This window comes from Acanthopagrus latus, chromosome 3 (genome assembly GCF_904848185.1).
Source record: "Acanthopagrus latus isolate v.2019 chromosome 3, fAcaLat1.1, whole genome shotgun sequence".
Lineage (NCBI taxonomy): Eukaryota > Metazoa > Chordata > Actinopteri > Spariformes > Sparidae > Acanthopagrus > Acanthopagrus latus.
This window is the reverse complement of record NC_051041.1, coordinates 8,789,226-8,805,141: the sequence shown is the minus strand read 5'-3', so window position 1 is coordinate 8,805,141 and position 15,916 is coordinate 8,789,226. Positions and strand designations below refer to the sequence as shown.

Genomic DNA, 15,916 nt, shown 5'->3' with positions numbered 1-15,916 from the left:
CCCTTCCTGTGTCACAGGGCCGGTAGTTTAGCGACGGTCCCCGGCGGCAGACATCACGGCTCGTACAGCCCAGGGGAGGAGGGATGGAGCGGAGATGGACAGGGAGGGAGACACCGGCTTACGACGTCAAAGGAGTACAGACACACACACACAGGGAGAGGGAGAGGACAGGACGAGCTACCAGACTGCCAATTCCCTCCGGGTCCACTGAAGGAAATTCATCTCTCAGCAGCGCTCCTCGTTCAGCACAGCTAGAGGGACATTTGTTTATTTTTATTTAGACATATATATTTTTTTTTTATATATACAGCAGGTTTTGATTTTGAGATTTACGGAGCATCTGTCAGGAAAGAAAGAGGGAGAGGAGAAAAAAAAAAAAACCCACAACAACAAGCAGATCCAGAGGGGGGGAAAAACACGCTCATGCCGAATAAAGGACCGTCGCTGGATGTTACTTGTGTTGTTATAGGGGGGGTGCAGGCCTAACTTGTTACAGGATTCAAAGACGCTCCTCCAGACAAATGAACTGAATAACTGAGATCCAATAACTAAAATAACAAGCGGAGGGGAAGAGGAAGGAAAAAGGCAGCCCAGCGAATACGCCGATTTCTCTGCCCACGGACAGCACCACAGGTATGATTCTTTTCATTTTTATTTTTATTTTTTTTTTAAATTATTTTCATTTTATTGAATTTTGGATCTCTTTGTTGTTGTTGTTGTTGTTGTTGAAATGTCTGGTGAAATGTGTAGCATCATGTTCAGGTCATTGTTGTTGTCAGCCGTGTCTTGACAAAGAGCGCAGGTCTCCAGCTGTGTTGACTGACACACTGTCATGTAAAGGGGCTCGATATTTATGTATATAAATATATAAATAAATAGGCGGCCCAGACCGGATTCAGTGCATGGAGGATTGTGTGTACTATCATTGACACATGTATTATCTTTTTTTATATATATATGTCATTCAGAGGGGATTATATTGTAGATGTGCTGCTATGATTCGTCATCTCTGAGCCCTCTTTCCCATGTACAGCCAAGAATATGGAAGTTACAAGATCATAATTTCATTATTCTGTTTCTTTTCTTTCTTTTTTTTTTTGCAATCTATCTGATTTTAGTGTGTGTGTTGACGCAAGATTGTTCCTTGGGCTTATTCGATCATGTCAACAACACGAAAAATGTGTGTAATTGCATGAAATCATCTGTGAAAAAAAGAAAATCAAATTGTATCACTGTTCCTGTATAATTTATGGCACTATAGCAGCTCTGGCAGTGTATCTGTTGCAGCTTATGGTAGCCTTGGGTTACTTTGTACGAATTTAGTATATTAATATCTTAATCTACATTATAATTAAAGTGGTGCTGATGTGTTTCATTGTAAAACATTTATTATTTTTTTTAATCGGAGATATAGCTCCTGGAATGGGAACACCGTGTCTCCTAGGGTGTAAAAAAAAAACAACTATAATTTCAGCCTCCCATTCCCACTGAGCGCTCCCATCTGCACCTCCATCCCTGGCCTCCTGTTTGCACCTCCTGTGCAGTGTGAATTTAAGCCCGCAGGCTCCTGTCTGCTCCTCCTGACCGCCTCCTCTACTCTCTCTCTGTGTGTGTGTGTGTGTGTGTGTGTGTGTGTGTGTGTGTGTGCGTGTGTGTTATTATTCCTCCCCAGACTTCTCAATGAAGGAGCCTGACGCAATCAAGCTCTTCATCGGGCAGATACCCCGAAACCTGGAGGAGAAGGACCTGAAGCCCATCTTCGAGCAGTTCGGCAAGATCTATGAGTTGACGGTGATCAAGGACAAATACACAGGGATGCACAAAGGTGAGGCTGGTGTTTTTTGTTGTCTCAGGGAGCTCGTATGGGGGGTCAGTACTGTTTATTTAGTATAATCTTGGTGGAAGATTGGTGACGGTCATGGCATTAGTTGCTCTTCAACAGTATGTCCTCCAGTCAGATATTAAAGCCACCAAATGTAACTTCTCGGAGAAAGATCGTCAGATACTGACGCTTTGCAACACAGAGTGTCAGTTTGAGGTTCAGCTACTCCTCATTTTGTCTCCCTGGAGCCTCTTTAAGGTCTCCTGTGGGAGGCCACAGCCTGACGTTTAGCTCCATTGATCTTAAAAAAAAAAGAAGAGAGAAATCCGATTCACAGTTTTCTAAATAATTTACACAAAGACTGACTTAAATATTGATCATCCTTGACTCAAACTGTTAAAAATAAGGCAGCGACTCGTGCTAAACGCTTTTGAATTCAACATAATTCCATTCGCCTCGTTGGAATTGGATTTTTTTGACATCAAGGCAAACCTTTGGAGCAGACCTGGGTAAACTATTTATGTCAGGGCTGCGCAGACGCTCGATTGGGCCCACCAGATGTTTCCAGCCGAATAAATAAACCTGAAAAGGAAAATGTGAATGGCGGTAATGATGTTTTTATTTCCTGTGAGGTAAAAATCCAACCCAAAATCCCCAAATTATTATATATCATTTGTCGGAAGAGTGAGACTTTTTCCAAGGAAGTTTATGGCACCGTTAAGACACATGTTTCACAGATTTGCATTCAAATGACACCTCAAGACAGTGAGAAAATGTTATTTGAAAGTCAACAAAACCAAACAAAGCAAATAAAAAGCTACAGATTTAAAACAAAAAGGTATGAATCTGCTTATTTGAGAGCCACAGTGAACAGTAATGTTTTCAGGAAGTCAGTCGATCAAGGGGAGGGGATCCACGTTGTACAGAAGCCCTGAGAGGCCGCTTCAAAGAAATAAAAACTTTTCCCTTCATCTGTTCTTAAGAGAAAACAATTCTGATGACACCCACAAAAAATGGATCGAGTTTTATTTTGATTTTTGCCTCTCTGGGCTTCCGTATATGGCCCCATTTCCCATCTCAACAACACAATCAGCGTTCGCTTTTGGCCAATGGTTTACGAATACGTTCCCCTCGAAGGGGAAAAGCTTGTGTATCCCTCGTTTATGTAAATCATAACAGGTAGTATCCATTTATAAGGCTCTTTTCAAGAGCCCAGCTTTATCTTTTTAAGCATCCCACCTGACGCAGGCTGTCATTTACCAACACATCATCTTAAACTTAAACTTAAGTGAACAGTTATTTCACTGTTCACATACTATGAAATGCTTTAAAAAAAAGAAAAATTACTAGGCAGCTGATTATTGTAAAGCTGACAGTAAACAGTAAAAACATTGTTCAAACACACATAAAATTGAAATTATGTTCGCGAGACGCCCCGGTGCATGATGGGAGGTTTCCCTTCACGCCTACCGCCAGACCCTACAATTAAAAATCCTTCACTTTAAGAACAAAAAACAAGTCATTAATTGCTGTCGGAATTTAAAAAAAAAAAAATGTCCTTGAGTGAAAAGCAAAGTAAAATTGTCGCACGGCGCTCTCCAGTCTCAAGCGGTCACAGCCAGAAAAGTGGTTGTCTCGGATCAATCTCACAAAAAACTATTTTGTCAGCCCGTAATTGGCTTCATGTGGCGATATCAGTCAATTTGTAGGAGTAAGTGTCACCCCGCTGCTACTACAAGGCTTTCTCATATTTTGGAAGTAGACGTCTCAACACACTCGAAAAATCCCGTTTGACAGATGGACTGAGGCTGGTTAAAGTGATCTGAACCGAACAATGATCTTCGCTGTCGTCTCTAATGCAAATCTGAGCGGCTGAAAACAAAGGCTTTTTATGAATCAGTCATTTGGGAGACGTATAGGCCAGGTGGTATCAGTTCTCTAACACCTATAACACCTATTCTGCATATTTTTACATATTCATGATTTGTGGGGAGCTCTAAAGGTTAATGGAGGCCTTTTCTCTATTATGTGGGGCTGCATACATTTTGCTTGACCAGCACGATATTAAATACCCATTCAGGCTGCTTGTGTCTGAACAGTCTCCAGGTATTATGATTTAATAATCCCAGAGATCTCTATTGGGAGACTATTTGCTTAAATGTTTTTATTTCATTTTCTGCCTCTGTTTCATGCAAATTAACAGTGATGGCCAGATTAAGGAGGGATGTTTTTTTCTTTCTTTTAGAGAGAGATTTTAAATGCATACTGCTGACCCAGAAACAGCTGTCAAACAGAACCTAAGCACAAGAAGGAAATGGCAGATTTTATAACAGGACAATAATCTCCGGACGCATGTTTTCTGTCTGCGGGCCATTCGGGGGACAAATAGCCATTTATGATTGAAGGATAAGTTCAGCCGACGAAACATTTCTGGCACTTCGCAGCGCAACAAAGCTGCAGCATCTTCCTGTTTTACAGAACATAAAATGGCTTCCAAGTGTCTGGAAGCCCTGAGATCCAAAACTGATTTGAGAGGACATTATTTACACGCCTTTTTCTTTAAAAGCTGAAATCTTCACTGTAGCCGCCAAGCTAAAAGCGTTAGCGCGTGCCCTGTTCGAAGTAGGTCCAAGAGCTTGACTGCACATCGAGGGTGTCAGTGACATCTTTTCTGATCATCTCTGGTTGTTTGGGCTTCAAGAGACTTCGATTCATCCAGACTGGCTGTACGGAGCCATTTTTAGTGATTGTTTTTTTAAAACGAGTCTACCGTCTACTCCAGTTGCTTAGGAGAATGCTACAACGCTATTGTGCCGTGAAGCTCCAGAATTTTTTTCGCTATTCAACCACTAGAGGGCGCAACATGGACCGCCACTTTTCATTCGCCGCTCTCTCCAACTCCTGCTCGATTCCCATTCCAGTCTCCTCCCAGCTGTGTTGTGGTAATGAAGTGACATCATGCATAACCTGTCCCTCAAAAGGTCTGTCTATTTTAAACCTTCCTCCTCTCATCCTGTGGTCGTGTCTCGCTGGAACTCTTGCCTACGCTGGTAGCGCTCTGTCGGTCCGTATCCGCATGCTTTCAGAAAATGTGCGGAAATGCGGATGAAATGGAAGGAGAGTGCGGAGCGTGGAAGCATAAATGAGCTTTGAGTCGTTAACGGCTGAATTGAAATTTTTAGGGTGAACTTATCCTTTAATCTTACCTGGCTATTCGTACTGCCTCTTTAGTTTATTGTCCTTTTTTGGGTGAACTTATCCTTTAAGCTTCCGACCTTATACACACACAGCATATGAATCTGACATCGGACACACGTAGACTTCTTGTAACGCTGGTTGTCTTTGTCTTTCCAGGATGCGCCTTCCTCACATACTGCGCGCGTGAGTCCGCCCTCAAAGCCCAGAATGCACTGCACGAGCAGAAGACACTACCGGGGGTGAGTGTGTTGTCTGTCTCCGTTTTTTTTTGTTTTTTTTTCACGAGCTCCTCAACAGCTCATGTGTGTAGATATATATATAAAACGGGAGCCGAATAACTGGCATGCTAGGCCGTCTGAACGCACCACACAGACACACGAGGACACACAGTGACACGGCAACGTTAACCGAGTTTGACATGCGGGCCTGACTTCCCCCTTCAGCTGATATGCTCCAATAAAGGTCAGGGGCTGCTCTCCCTCTTATGTTTCATATGTGATGCATCCAGACATATCCATCCAGTTAAGGCATGAGTCATCTTGCAACATGTCACGGGTCGAAAGAGACAGCTATGAGGCTCGCTGCTGGAGTGACTTTGCCAGTTCTGATTTTCTCTGATGTTTCTCTTCCTTTCTTTGTCTCCGTCATTCTCCCCCCCCACCCCCTTCTCTCTCTCTCTCTCTCTCTCTCTCTCTCTCTCCCCTCCCCTCTTTCCATCCACCTCTCCCTCTGAATTCTAATCAAAGTTAAACCTAGCTTTATTAGCATAGCCAGGCAGCAGGTGTGCTGCCAAATGACATTTCCAGAGCTAAATATGACATGACAGCCGCGTCTCTATAATAACCGACTATATGAGAGACAAGGCGACAAGGCAAGGAATTACTGAGACAGAGTGTGCTCGCAGACTCGCTGCTGCTTCCTCTTTTGTTAACAAGGCTTTACCCCTGTTTCCTTTTGGTTATTTTTGTTGAAATCTACATCATTCACTTCTTTCTTTTTTTTTTTCCAGAGGGTTGAGCAATGAAGGGATGCACCTAAAGATTCCTTTCAGTATCAATCAATCCGTCAGTCGTGTAATTGTTCAGTCTGCGAATAGCAAAAAAAAAAAACAAGCTAGTATTTCATTGACTTTTTTTCTTTTTTTTACCAGCGTTTATTGACAAAAATGTATTGTCATTTTTAAAACAAAGAATTAAAAACATTCTCTGGTTCCAGCTTCTCAAAACCTGCTTTTTTTGTTTCATGTGGTAGAAAAGCAAAATATGTTTGAGTTTCACACTGTTTTTAGGACAAAGGAAGATGGCACCATAAACTGGTAAATCGTGATGGACATATTCACTATTTTTGAACATATTAAGACAACACAATGAAGCTCTTTTCCATCACCAACATGTCCTACAGAACATGCAAAACCAGAAGATATTCAATTAAATAGTGCAGAGGACAAAGAAACCAAACTGATATTCAGACTGGAGAAGCTGGAACTAGATTTTTTTTGGTGACATCCGTTTCTCATGTGTCGGGACACAACACACTGAAGTTCTTTGCTACCACAATGATGTCGGCAAACTGCCTGTTTTTCTACTACCATTTGTCCCAAATCCATATCTATAAATATTCAATATTCAGTTAAATATTATAGAAGACAAAGGAAACAAGCTTATATTTACGCTGGAAGCTGGAACAATACATCTTTTGGCATTTTGCTCATGAAACTATTTCTGATTTTGAAAAAGCAAACAAACATTCTCCGGTTCCAGCTCCTCAAAATGTGCAAATAAGCTGCTTTTCTTTGTGTCATGTGGTAGAAAACTGAATATCTTTGAGTTTTAGGCTGTTTTTTTTTAGGACAAAACAAGATGTTGCCATGGACTTTGGTTAAGCTTGATGGACACTTTTCACCAAATTCTTGACATTTTTAGGCAACACAGTTACAGTCTCAGCTGTGAGCAGTTTGCTTGCTTGTTTTTCTCCTTAACAATCGCCCCAAATCCAAAGATGTTCAATTAAACATTACAGAGGACTAAGAAAACAAGCTAATATTCACACTGGAGATGCTTAAAGTGGATATGTTCTTTGGCATTTTGCTCACAGGGCTATTTTTGATTTTCGAAATGCAAAACATTCTCTGGTTCCAGCCTCTCAAAATGTGAGAATAAGCTGCTTTTACTCGTCTCATGCGGGGGAAAAACAGAATATCTTCGAGTTTCATGCCGTGTTTTTTTTAAAGACAACACAATTAATCTATTACCGAAAATAATCATTAGTGGTAAACTCTAGTGGAAGTGGATACCGGCATCGACCCTTTACATTTTGAGAAGCTTTAGCTGGCAAATATTAGGATTTTCTTTTCATGATAAATGACTGCTTGATTATCAAAACTGGTAGCGCTTGACGTATTGATTGTCTTCGCCACCAGAAGACTGTTGTAAAGGCAGGCAGGGGGTTATTGTGGGACGTGGAGACAGTTTGAAGGGGCAGGCTGGTATTACGGCGGCGACAAAAGAAATCCCATTGTTAGCGTGACAGTAGCGTGACCTTTCCTGACCTCTCGTAGAGGATCAGCAGGGCCCAGTGTCCCGTGGCTAAAGTCCTTCTCCCCCGCCCCATGTTTCTACCCGAGCGGCGCCCCCCCCCCCCCGGCATTACAACCTCTTACCTCTGAGCTGTGTGGAACAAGCTAAACCCTCCTGTGTCCCCTCAATCCTCCCCTCACCCTCCTCCCTCCCCCCCTTGCTAAAAGAAGGAAAAAAAAAAAAGATAAAAACCATCTTATTAGCTCCACACACGCCCACGCGGACGGGAACTGCTTCCCACCCCTGCTGCCAGCTGTGGTGTAATTGTCATCTAATTGCACCTGCACTGCCTAAGAATAATTAACTTTGGCATCTCGTGGCCGGGGTGATACAAAAGAAATAACATGAAAGCAATTATAGGACTGGGGGGAGAAAGCTCGACTGAAAGCGCACCTGAATGTAGAGAAAGCTGAAGGATGTCATTAACACTTTTTTTTACATATATACCATTTCTCTTCTCCTGGTCAGTCTTTTTTTCTTTTCCCCTCGCTATTTCACTGATTTTTCTCTCTAACAATGGAATAGAAGAAAAGAGAAGGAAGTCAGGCCGGGGCGAACAGATGGTTGTTTCAGAGTGGCACCTGGCCTTGTGTTTAATTTCAGGTGAGAGAGTCCGTCTCTAAGCGAGAGGGGGAGGAAGAGTGTCAAAAAGCACATTCAGCCGAAAGCGAGGAAAGAAAAGAAAAAGAAAGTGAGAGAATGGTGGTGGAGTCGGGGAGGGGAAGACGGGAGCATTATGCCAGATTCACGCCAAGAGGACGTGTTGGAAACAGAGGCTGGGTAGAGAAAAATAGTCACTCCTGAGCTGCAGTCACGTTCAATCCCACTTGGACATCTTGTACTCTTGTCCCCTCGGTTCTTATCTCTTTATCTCTGTACTGTCTCGGGCCAGTGTGTCTGGCCAAGTCAGCTGTTGTGAGGCTCGTAGAGACAATAACGGCATGTTAAAAGAAGCCATTTTGCACGGGCGACATCCAAAACTAGATTATTTCTTGACAAAAATAACTGTTAAATGAGCCAAATGATTAAATCTTCGTACTATTTGCCATTAAAATTCATTAGAGCTGGAATTTGACATAATTGATACATGAATCAGAAACTGTTTTCATAATCTCTGATGTGTTCAAGAAGGAAATGGCAGAAATTCACTTGTTCCAGCTCTTTTGTAAGTATATATTCTGGTTTTCTTAGTCTTTTGTTCAACCCAATCACCTGAATAAATGTTTGCTAAGTGGATTTCTGCAAAATTCACAAATAGATTTAAAATTAATGTTTCTTTATGTCCCAGCTTAACATTTGTTTAGGCTGAAATTTCTACTTGTTTCTTGTCACAGTGCTGTTCTTGTGCTTATGTGGTTAGGGTTAGGCACAAAATTGGATAGGTTTAGCAAAACATCTTGTTTTGGCTAAAAATGCCTGTTTTGGTCACCATGAGCAGTTTGGTTTCCACAAAAAATGACTGGAAATATTCCCAAAATCCACTGGTGTGATTCCAACTGCAGTCGGCCGTTTGGCAGCATTGCTGGCTGTGATAATGCCTCCACCATCCTGTTATATCTGTAAAATGTCAACGTGACATGCCACGTTTGCTACAAATGTGAAACTTGGACAAGTCTGTGCTTTGAAGAAATGTTAACTGTTAACGTTATATCCTGGTGACTGAGCTGCTTTTGTGATAGTACACTGATTATCTTGGGCTCTGGGCTCTTTGTGATGGGATTTGCGCTTTGTTCAGTAGTTTTTTGTCCAATCCTGTTTTACGAACCAACAAACCAACACACAAATGGACATGGGTGAAAACATAACCTCTTTAGTGGACATTCAGCATTTTCTTAAATTTGCTTGTCTGCTTACTTGATAAGAGTTAGATGAACAGACTCGTATGTCTGTATGCTAGCTGTTTCCCCCCGTTTCCAGTCCCTATGCTACCCTAAGCTAACTGAATGCAGCTTCTTATTTAGCCTAGCTCTGTCTAAATGTCACAATTTTCTTTACCTACCATCACCTTTAAAGCTTACTAATTAACATTGGATATCTTGTTTGTGTAAGAGCCTTGCTAATGTTAGCTGTTTCCCTTTGTTTACAGTCTTTATGCTAAGCTAAGATAACTGAATGCAGCTATATTTAGCCTTGTCACAAATTCCGCCCGCTATCGCCTTCTAAAGCTTACTATCTAACAATTGATATCTTGTTTGTTTAGAAGCCAGGCTAGCTGTTTCCCTTAGTTTCCAACCACTAAGCTAAGCTAACTGAATGCAGCTTTATATTCAGTCAAGTCACAAATTCCGCCTACCGTGGTCTCTAAAGCTTACTATATGATACTTGATATCTTGTTCGTATGAGAGCCCGGTGAGCCGTTTCCAGTCTTCATGCTAAGCTAAGCTAACAGGCTGCAGACTGTAGCATCCCATTTAACCTACAGACATGAAAGTGGTATCAATCTTCTCATCTAGCTCCTGGCAAGAAAGCAAATTAGCTTGTTTCCCAAAATGTCAGACTCCCGGTTTGATCGATAAGGAAGAAAGATCTGCAGCCCTAAAGCTCATATCTGCTTCTGTAGAGACGCAGTATATCGCCCCTCATCAACGCTCACTTACCTAAATTAATATTTGCAACAGTGACTCACCGTTAATTTTAAATGCAATAAGTACTTAATAACACCACTGTGCCCAAGTGAGAAAGTAGCAGTGTGCGTGTGTGTGTGTGTGTGTGTGCGCGGTGTATTATTTGCATGTGCGGCGGGGGGAAGGGAGGGCAGGTGTTCGCACTAACACAGTTTAATGAAGGGTGTGTGTGCTTTTGTGTGTTAAAGTCTGTTTGCTTTTGTGCCCGTATGTTTCCGCGGAGAGTACACATCGGAAGGGACGGGTGGACGGATGAAGGATGGATGGAAGTTTTCATTATATCCTCCTCTCAGGTTTCTTCATTCACTATCTGCCGTGTGTGTGTGTGTGTGTGTGAGAGAGAGAGTAGAATCTGAGCTGCAAGGCCTTCTGTGTTTAAGCCGCCCATACGAGAGGAAGGAGCCGTCTTTGAGTGGAACATCTGACTAAGCCTGACATTTACTCAGCCATAAGGACTCAGACGGAGCAGACAGAGGGGTTTTATCAATAGTCTGAAATAAATGCATATGCTAAATATAGCCCAGGCTTTTTACGCAGGATATGAGATAGGAAGTTGTAGTGCCACAGTGTTGTGCCCTTAATGTCAGAGCAAACGTTCTGCTGCTGAAACACACTCTGAGAACAGCCTCTTATGTACCTGTTAGCACTGTGGACTTCCCCCTTTTTTTAATATAGTATAACAGACAAACTGACAGTCAGTGGTGAAAAAATACAAATTAGATGCTCAGATATGGTTCAGCGAGGCCCAAGAACAAGGAGCACACGAGATACTTCATGTATCTGACAATAAGCAGATAAACCAGGGCGTCCATATGTAGCCGTGTCTTGATGTCAGTGAGCCGCAGGGATGATGATGATAGCAATTAGCGCGCCTCAGAGCGAATGTGTTCACTTGATGAATATATCTGGAGCTAAGTGTGCATTCATGCATCGATTCATTTACATATGCATGCATATCAATGCGCGATGCAGGACAGGCGGCGGCGACAAATAAAAAAGAAAAAAGAAAAAGGGCCCGTCCTCTGTACGTCACTCTGGGGCCACTGTAATGATGAATGCAGATTGGATTTATAGAGGTGGTAAATGGGTGTGAACTAGAGAGAAATTGGATAAATGAAGGAGGGGGAGGGTGGGGGGAGGGGAGGAAGAGATGAATGAAAGTTTGACATAATGAACAGTGGGGTGGCGGTAAGGGTGGAGGGGGTTGGAGGTGCATTGAGGCAGTGTGTTTATCAGCTTAAATACAGACATCTGTTACTGAGAAATAGTGTGTTTTTTAGGGGGGTAGGGGAGTGTGTGTGCACGTGGCAGTGGAACACACACACATGCGCCCGCACACAAAAGTGGAAAGAGGGCTGTTGTCACAGAACTCATTAGGCTCTTTGAACTGCGCACACACACCGGGCGACGGTGGAGTTAAAGCGTGTACACCGGGCCTGAATTAAAAGTTCTGAGAAAAAAAAGAAAAGAAAAGTAGGACATGGACCCTATCTGTACACACACACACACACACACACACACACAGAAACCGGTCCGTGATTCAGTTCTTTCCCCCCTTCTGCTCCACTGAGTCGAGTCAAACAACACTTGACATGAATATTTAACAGTTAGAAAGACAAAACAATTGAGAGTCAACTTGAGTGTTTTTAGAAATTTACTCTTTGATATTCAGTTTCTCCACTTTGAGGGATTTTTCTTGGCCGTCTGACAAAAAGGGCCGAATGTCAGCGTTGGAGGGGCTGTCAGCTTCGTCTTCTTGACACTGGACAGACTAGTGAACCCTGCAGGAGCCGGAGCCGGCGCAGGGAGGCAGCTTTGACACTGACGACTGGAACATTGATCAGATATTATTGAATTGTACGAGCGTTGCGCCTGTCGGTCTCTTTGTGTTTGATTGATTTAGTGACTGGTCGGATTCAGGGAGAAGGTAGCGCTTCTCTCCCCGCTTTGTGTGCCTGCCCGCCCATGTGTGTGCGCATCTGTGTGTGCATCCACGTGTGGAAACATTAACAGAGCGTACTTGTGCGTCTCTGTTGTTTTGTCCCTGCCTCTGTCGCTTTGTTCCGAGCTCAAAATCATCCGCCTCTATTAATCTCCTCCCCCCCCCCCCCCTTTTTTTTTTGTTTTGCCTTGTGAATATACCAATTTCCACCTGTGCTTGTTCTTTTCCCCCGGGCGGATTCACAAGTGTGTCCCTGTGTATAAGTGCATTTTTGACGAGGAGGTGGATGGAAGCGACAGAGAGAGGAGCAGAGCATGGAGGGGAGGGGGAGGTGGCAGGTTGATTACGGTCGCAGGTCTCGTTGCCTGGAGACGGCGGGGACCAGGGATGCCAGGTTGCTAGGCGACCGGCACGATGCAATGACCAGCGCTGTGTGATGGAGCGGAGGGGAGGCGAAGATGGAAAATTGTCTTTGTGCCCCCCGCCCCACCCACCTACACACACACACCCCCTCACACACACACACACACACACACACACACACACACACACACACACACACACACACACACACACACACACACACACTCTCTCTCCGCCTCCTTGCTGTAAATGCTCTTGAAAGAGCAGGGGAGATGGTCTCTGCCGATATATTTACCATCCAGAGCGGCTGCTTTTCAGGGCAGACAAGCAGAATGGATGGAAATTGGAGAGAAAAACAGGCGACAGAAATGTGTCACCCTCCCAACACAGCAGCTATATAGACTTAACAGGTCATAACGGAGGCGAGAAAACATCATCATCAATATGTTTTACTCACTCCGGCAGTAAAATCCACATTTATGTCACGGCAGTAGATGAAAATGCATCTACGTGGCAGCGAGTGCCACTCCTCTCAGTGTACTGACTTTGATATTTATGTGTGTGTGTTGGGGGGGGTCATGCATTATGGCGAAAGGGGTCGAGCTGTGATTTGATTGGATAATCTATGGATTTAATATCTCATAATCCTCGCGAAAATCCCCCGCGGCATCACGGAGCGACAGAGATTAAATATGTGTAGATGTGCGCTCAGGGGACGGATCCAGAGGGGAAAACCAAGACAAGACGGTGACAGAAACACAGTCTATATGCTGATTTAATCACAGTCACATTTAAGTATATCTGCCCGGAAATGAAGACATTTAACTCAAAAACATGACATCATTGGTGGCACACAAGTAAAGCATTCGATAGTGTGTTCGTGTGGCTGTCGACAGAGACAGAGCCTGTGTGTGTGTGTGCGTGCGTGTGTGCGTGCGTGCGTGCGTGCGTGCGTGCGTGCGTGCGTGTGTGTGTGTGGGAACAATGAATGTGTGTTTAGTCTGAGGATGATTGTATATAATATCTGCGCCGTGTGCTTGGAGATAGAGCACAAACACGCTGGTAAAACGGGCTGTTGGTCATCAGGCAGGTTTTGCCTGTGCGTTGTCTGTGCACAGCATGGGACTGTTTTTGTAAACAAGCCTAAGAGAGAAAGGGGAAGGGAGGGGAGCAACAGGAGGAGGAGGGGAGAGAGCAAATTACTGTAAAGTGTGTATGATAGTGGTTCAGGCTTAGAGAGAGATGATGCTTCTGCATCTGCTCTCGAGGCAGCGCCAACATTCAACAGGCACGAACACTCCCTCCTTTTTTCTTTTTTTTTTTGTTCGGTGTCTCTCATTTTTCCTCCTTCTCCGTCCTCCCCCCTCCTCCGCCACAAATGTAATCCCTTTATCTCTCTACCTAGAAGCACCCTTTGTCCTCCTCGTTTGTTTTTTTTTTTTTTTACCCATCTCTTCCGCATGTCGTTCAGGGCAACCTTGTTTACCTGATGTGGGGCTCTCTCATCACCGGGGTTGCCATGACAATGGCCATGCGAGCGCGGTCTTCATCAGAGCGGCAGGGCCGGTTGCCGTGCCGATGTGAAGTGGCACAGCCTCGATGGCCTCCACTTCTCACTGTTTTCCCTCTTGTATATTCTAATTCCAATCTCCTGAGCCATCTGCTGCGCTTCTCCTTATCACCGCTGCTGCTGCCTGCACTGCTTGTCCTCCTGCACTGAAATATGGGCCAGAGTTTTTTTTGTTTTTTTTTACAGGAGTCATGCAAACACGTCTTCAAACAAAGACGTCACATTAAACTGTTACTACTCTAAGTTTGTAACATCCACTTTGATTGGTGGAAGAATTTTAGTATAACACATTTAAAAATGTAATAAAATGGTCAACAGAATGTCGATATTGTGTTGCACACCATGCCAGCCAGCCCTGTCTAGTAGGTACTTTCTGTACCTAAAGATATTATATATATATATATATATATATATATATATATATATATATATATATATATATATATATATAAAATATCTATATCTATTTTATATATATAAAAATATACACACACACACACACACACACAAAGCCCTCTTTGGTTTCTCTCTCACACTTCATTCAAGCTTGACAGAAACAAAAACTCACCACAGCCGCCTTCGTTTTTCTCTCCCCTGTTCCAACAAACACTAATCCTTTCGACAAAATAAACCACACACAACCTGAACCCTGCGTCTTCATCGTCGTCCTGCTGAGAGTTGTAATCTCTTTCCTCGAACTGGCCTCTGGCGTTCGTTCCCATTCTAGCCATGTTCGCTGGGAGGCCGCTGAGTCATTACTGCCTCGGCCTGCTCTGGTTCGGATTCACTCCCTGCTATCACTCCTCGCCGGTTTCCTGTCCATTCCAGGCCTGAAAAACTGCCTTTTCTACACAGTACAAATTGCCTGTGCCCCTAGTCAGGGCAGAGTCAGATAATAGGACTGCTAGCTGCACCGCTAACTAAGCTAACTGTCCACCAGCAGCTGCATTTAGGGGTTAAATGCTATATATTTGGAGTATGAATCTGACAGGTGGCCAAGTCCTCTATTTTACATCTTAAACTCAACTCAGACTTTTCTTTGTATAAGAAGAATATGACTATTGTAGATGGCCAATATTGTTTTCACCAAAACAATGTATCTATCTATCCTGCTCTCTTCGTGTGAAACATGTACACTACAAAGAACGCAGAGTCTTGTTGTCAGTATTTCATTTTGAAGACGTTTTCCCAAAGATAAATTTTAAATGGCGGCCTATTTTTTGTCTCGCATCCCCCGATGTATATAACCACATCTGAGCATGTATTTCCACAGGGTTGTTAAAAGAAAACCTGTCCCAGTAATCAGTAAAAGCAGCTCTATTTCTTAATATTCAAAGCTTTTCTTCAAAAGCATTAATACTTTCAGTCAAACCCTTAAAGGTGCACTGTCTAGTCTTTTGGAGTCTGATAGGGATGAGGTATGATAATCTTATTATATCATAAATAAAACTGCCCTCAGATGAATATTGGAGGTGTTCGATGTAAAAAATTGCATGGTCCACAAGGTTGTTTACCAAAAGTAGGCCTCCATATTTCATATTGATTCATGGCCACATCAGAGATCATGCGTAAGAACGTTTTACAAGAATTACATGTATTATAAATATGTTTTGTGGATTCATAAACACAGGAAGTGATTGGTATGGTGTTAAACAGCGGACAACAGGCAATGAATGGACCCTTCATCTGGCAACATTAGTGATATATGTTGAGTGCTTTTATCCAAAGCACCTTATTACACCACAAGCACTTCATCTGCACCACAAACAAAAGCACTTTAAATCTCTTTTTTTATGTAAACCCCGACGATAAATTAAACCA

General features: G+C 43.1%; 1 protein-coding gene across 4 annotated transcripts in view; it reads left to right on the top strand.

Moving 5' to 3' along the window:
• The first annotated feature begins 121 nt into the window (after positions 1-121).
• Positions 122-15,916, top strand: part of celf3a (cugbp, Elav-like family member 3a) — a 32,489-nt gene continuing 16,694 nt past the window's right edge. For 2 of the 4 annotated variants that reach the window (XR_005074422.1, XM_037094133.1), the window contains exons 1-3: positions 122-633; positions 1,673-1,825; positions 5,177-5,259. Coding sequence is in view for 3 of the 4 variants with exons in the window: in XM_037094133.1 (XP_036950028.1) it covers positions 1,681-1,825; positions 5,177-5,259 (228 nt within the window). In the remaining variant the exon portion in view is untranslated. The remainder of the gene's footprint in view (positions 634-1,672; positions 1,826-5,176; positions 5,260-15,916) is intronic. The other 2 variants (XM_037094134.1, XM_037094132.1) reach the window with 2 other exon arrangements.